At 29.0% G+C, this 4991-nt stretch overlaps 1 protein-coding gene across 1 annotated transcript; it reads left to right on the top strand.

The window, feature by feature from the left end:
• Positions 1–846: 846 nt before the first annotated feature.
• LOC108756977 (WD repeat-containing protein 46) lies at positions 847–4007 on the top strand. The gene is made up of 6 exons (XM_018501193.1): positions 847–1203; positions 2099–2820; positions 2904–3220; positions 3293–3617; positions 3703–3816; positions 3900–4007. Exons 1-6 carry the CDS (start codon positions 1191–1193, stop codon positions 4005–4007), a joined length of 1599 nt encoding a protein of 532 aa, XP_018356695.1. The 5' UTR covers positions 847–1190.
• The last annotated feature ends 984 nt before the right edge of the window (positions 4008–4991 follow it).

Raw genomic sequence — 4991 nt, 5'->3', positions numbered from 1 at the left:
AATCGAAAGATTTGTTCCTAATGAGGATTTTGCTGAATTTGCTCCTTTATATTCTAAAATCCCTAACAATAACAACTATTCGATATTACGATTTATCATATTACAGTATAATCATATCCAGTAGCACGACGATTAAAGATCGACATCTTTATGGGAGTTCGCATCTTTATGAATATTGAAGTAATTAAGAGTTAAAAACTGATAATATTGTACTAATTTTATGATTTATTAGTTTAATAGATGTATTTATGCATTTAGGATCTTACTCAATAATACTCGATTTTTCTTTAAAATTGTGATTTCAGTATTATCGTCAAAGTTTTATTATCAACAGAGATGATAATTGCAGAGAAAAAAATTGTAATTTTTCTGCAATATGTAGGATGCTACAGCTTTACAAGTATGCATATTTATTTATGGAACGTTTATGTAATAAAAAATCATGAATTTAATAATGTATGAGCCAAATATTTATGTTAATAATAGCAAATTTATATCAATTGTCGATAATATCAGCATTCTTCAATTACCTCCGGGTCCTTGGGGCCCTTTTTATACCGCTAAAAATTTGTCCAGGGTTGACGGTCTTTAATAGTATCTCGTCGGTGCCAGTGACAATAAACTTTTTTGTAATCTGCAATTTTTAGTGCGCATGTATCGATTTATACACTTAGGAATATGGCGGACGTATTAGAAGCTTAATAGAAATTCAAATTTAAGAGTTAGTCCTATCATGACTCTACTGTGTACACTTCACAATATGGCGGTGAATCATGTGCTCTAAGAACACTTATATGAAAGGTGGTGACGTTTAGTGTCGCTACTGAGTATGGTTATACTGTGATTTTATCATCAGTGCATTTATTAGGCCTGTTCTTTTTGGTTGAACTTTTGCACCAGTTCATCTTCTTTCGTTTTCTCTTCAGCAGGAAAGAAGAGGAAAGACGATGAACTGGTGCAAAAAGAACCAGGCCTATTTACCAATCACGTAATTACGTAGTTCCCACATCGAAAATGAATCTACTGGCGCTAGTGTACGGACGATTTTGACGAAAAACACCAGATGGCTGCTTTTAGGTTTCTATAATAATTGGATTTTATCGCTGATTGTATCCGTTGTATGATTAGGATGATATCCTAATATATATTAGTGCAGAAATTAATATTTAATCACAATAAAAAAAATCACAATGAGACGACCAGGTATGAACACTGAGATCATCCTTTATTGTTTGACTTTTTGTTTTTTTTTCTCGCTGATATCATATTAATAAGATTATAGGTAGGTTAACTCACGTGTATATCCTTATAAACAAGAATAGATTGAAAGTTCTCTCGGTCGAGGCGGATATATATTTGCTCTGGTTTGAGTGGATATTTTTGAAAAATGTGGCCTGCTTTAAACACATTGCATTTCATCATACATTAAAAATTTTTATACATATTATTTGAATCTCATCTATTTCAACTTGTTTATGGTCAGATTGCGACTACGAGCTGCAAGTGCCAATTAAAGAAAAGAAAGGAAGGAAAAGAGAATGGATTGAAATGACTTAAAATGGATTTAGATTTTTAGAAATAATGCATTCATAAACGTTAAAATGAGGTCTTTTCAATCTGAATATATTTTTATTCATTTACGTGAATTGAATAAAGCACATTTCTATTATTAAAAATAATATCAACTTTTTACTTTTGTATACTTCAAAATTCTGAATAGGAAATGCAGTTTTTCAATCCAATTGAATCCAACTAATTTCATCTAATTTAATCCAATTGAATAAAAAAAGTTTTTGTTATTTAAAATACATATTTGTGGATAGATAAAATTTCAATTTATTTTAATCCATTCTCATTTACTAGATAGAACATACATACAAGAAAATGTAAATGCAATAAATTTATAAAGTCATTTACATATAATGTAATATTGTAAAGATGCATAATTATTTCTCTTAATAACTTTTAAATCTAGAAAATGTAGTTTAAAATCTTGCATGTATTACAATAAAAATAAACATAAATTATTTATATTTCTATCATTTATTATTTTAGTTGTCATTTTTATTATATAACATTATTTTTATATTGTTTCTAGTGGATAAAAAATATTATGGAAAGACACCAATTGGTAACAGATACTCGGAAAAGGTACCAGTTAAAAAAGAAATATTAATGAAACATTCTAGAGGTCCTGGACTTGAGTTAAATAGAAAGAAAGATACAATACAAAATAAAATACTGAGAAAAAAATTAAAGCAGAAAGAGCTAGCTATAGAAGAACAGATAGAAGCTTCTGCTCGGACAGAACTATTATTGACGGAGGAGCATGGCTACTTGGAAGCAGAACCTGGAGAAGTTACTACTGAATATCGACAGAAACAAATAGCAGAGAATGTAGACATAACGAGCGCGGCTAAACGTTTTAAATTGGATTTGCAATTTGGCCCATACTGCTTTAGATATACCAGAAATGGCAGACACTTGCTCTTGGGTGGCAAACAAGGTCACGTGGCAGCTTTCGATTGGGTGACGAAAAAGCTGGCTTGTGAAATAAATGTGATGGAATCTGTGCATGATGTTACATGGCTACACCTGGAAACTATGTTTGCAGTAGCACAAAAAGACTGGGTTTATGTATATGATAATCAGGGAATAGAATTACATTGCTTGAAAAGAATGAATGGTGTAACGAGATTAGAATTTTTGCCATATCATTTTTTACTTGCCAGTGGATCAAAGGACGGTCACATGGCTTGGTTGGATATTTCTATAGGCAAGCTAATTGCTCGTTACAATTCCAATTTGGGCAGAATATCTGTAAGTTTTATAAAAGACTGCATTTATTTTTGATTGTTTATGTTGTATCTTAGATATTGCTTACAATCATTAATTTATGATAGGTGATGACGCAAAATCCAAGTAACGCGGTGCTATGCGTGGGTAATTCGAAAGGAGTAGTGTCTATGTGGTCTCCAAACTCTCATAAACCATTGGCAAAAATGCTTTGCCATCATCAATCAATTATGACGTGCACTGTTCATCCATATGGGACTTACATGGCAACTAGTTCTCTAGATAAATCTGTGAAGATATGGGATATTAGACAGTTAGCAGGACCAGTGAGTCACTTGTACCTTCGTTCACCCGCTCATCGTATGTCTTACAGTCAGCGCGGTTTGCTCGCACTTGGAATGGGCAATGTAGTTGAAGTTTATAGGTAATTTATTGACATAAAATAAGTGCTACACCACCGAGGAATTTTTATCATCTGTATTTATTTTTATATTAGAGAAACCTCTGGTGACTTCAAGCCATATTTACGACATAGAACTGCTCGCAATGTGAACTGTGTAAAGTTTTGTCCCTATGAAGATTTCTTGGGAATTTCAACAGCTAATGAGTTTTCGTCACTTCTGGTGCCAGGAAGTGCGGAAGCAAACTACGATGCGCATGAAGTTAATCCATTCCAAACTAAAGTTCAAAGACGAGAGACGGAAGTGAAAGCACTTCTAGAAAAGATACAACCTGAATTAATTACGTTAGATTCGACTGAAATACTTGAAGTCGATGTACCTACGTACAAAGAAAAAGTGGAAGCGAAGAAAAAGCTTTTGGTAATTAAGAGACGAAAATATTTTAAATCCAGATTATTTTGCATGATTTGACATTCGACATTTTTAACAATATTTTTTTTTTTAGTATGTTAAGCCAAAACCAATAAACTTTGAATCTCGACAAACAAAAGCTAAGGGAAAAGGTGGCACTGCGAAAATAATTAAAACTAAAAAAATATTAAAAGACGTAAATCGTCGGGTAAGCATTGTGTATATTCTAAACTAATTATTTTTGATACTTATAAATTGTGGACGTTCAACGATATAAATTATTATTTTTAGGAAATGATTGAGGCGCTTCGTGAAGAACAGAAGGAAACAGTAACGAAAAAGACAGAGAATCAAAATAAAGATTATGGTGTATTAAATAGATTTGTTTCGAAAAAATAGAATAGTATAATAATAGAATTCATAATTATGTATATGTAATTATTATACATTTTAAATTATTATATATTTTAATATTTATGAAAGTTACAATGATTTTTTAAAAATAAAATTTGAATATCAGATTCTCGTTAAAAAATTATTGAAAGAAGTTAACCAGATAAATTTTAAAACATTTTATATGGAAACTTTCTGTGTGTATTGAGTAATAACAAATTAATATTTTTTTTTGCTTTTATAAAAAGTAATCGGATTAATAAAAGGATTTAAAAAATATATATTTCTTGAAATTAAATTGTATTTTTCAATATTAAAATTATTATAAAAGTATTTAAATTTCTCTTTATTATAAACGTACATATATGTATAACTACAATTTTTTATGTTTCCAATAAAAAAGTAGTAAATAAATTTTTATTACTTCTGTGAAGCTTTGAAAGTAAAATACAATAATTAAGTACTTATTGTAAAAAACATTTATTGAATACATTTTAGCCGATTAAAGAATATGCATTAAAAAATATCAAAATGTAAAAAGATTAAAATTAAAAATTTTTAATAAATTGATCTCAAAACATTTACGATCTATTTTTACAGTAATATATTATTTTTAATTTGTTTGAATTTTTAATAAATTTTCTTTAGATAAAGAATACATTTTTTCAGGAGGTATACATATATCTACTGCCTGCTTGTTTTTATCATTTCTAGAGATTAATTTTTGTAAGGAGTGAATTAAAACTGAGTAATTAAATTTATTAAATAATAAGTAACTTGACTTCGATAAATAATGAGATAAATCATTTATTGAAATTTTATATTTTTTTATTGCATGTTTAATATTAATTATTCTGATACATATCTACAAAATAGATATGCAATTTATTTCACAATCTGCGCAAAATTTCTGGAAGTATTTTTAGTATAATTTGTACAAAATTCTTTTCCAAAGAATCTCAAAAAAGTTTCTATATATAGTACACATTC

Source organism: Trachymyrmex septentrionalis, unplaced genomic scaffold (genome assembly GCF_001594115.1).
Source record: "Trachymyrmex septentrionalis isolate Tsep2-gDNA-1 unplaced genomic scaffold, Tsep1.0 scaffold131, whole genome shotgun sequence".
In the NCBI taxonomy this organism is placed as follows: Eukaryota; Metazoa; Arthropoda; class Insecta; order Hymenoptera; family Formicidae; genus Trachymyrmex; species Trachymyrmex septentrionalis.
Note: the sequence above shows the minus strand (reverse complement) of the source record. Positions and strands in the feature narration are given on the sequence as shown.

Excerpts from the sequence above, each read along its gene's own strand:
- LOC108756977 (XM_018501193.1), top strand. Across the intron at positions 2,821-2,903 it reads CCAATTTGGGCAGAATATCT|GTGATGACGCAAAATCCAAG; the intron begins GTAAGTTTTATA and ends AATTTATGATAG. Across the intron at positions 3,618-3,702 it reads AAGCGAAGAAAAAGCTTTTG|TATGTTAAGCCAAAACCAAT; the intron begins GTAATTAAGAGA and ends TTTTTTTTTTAG.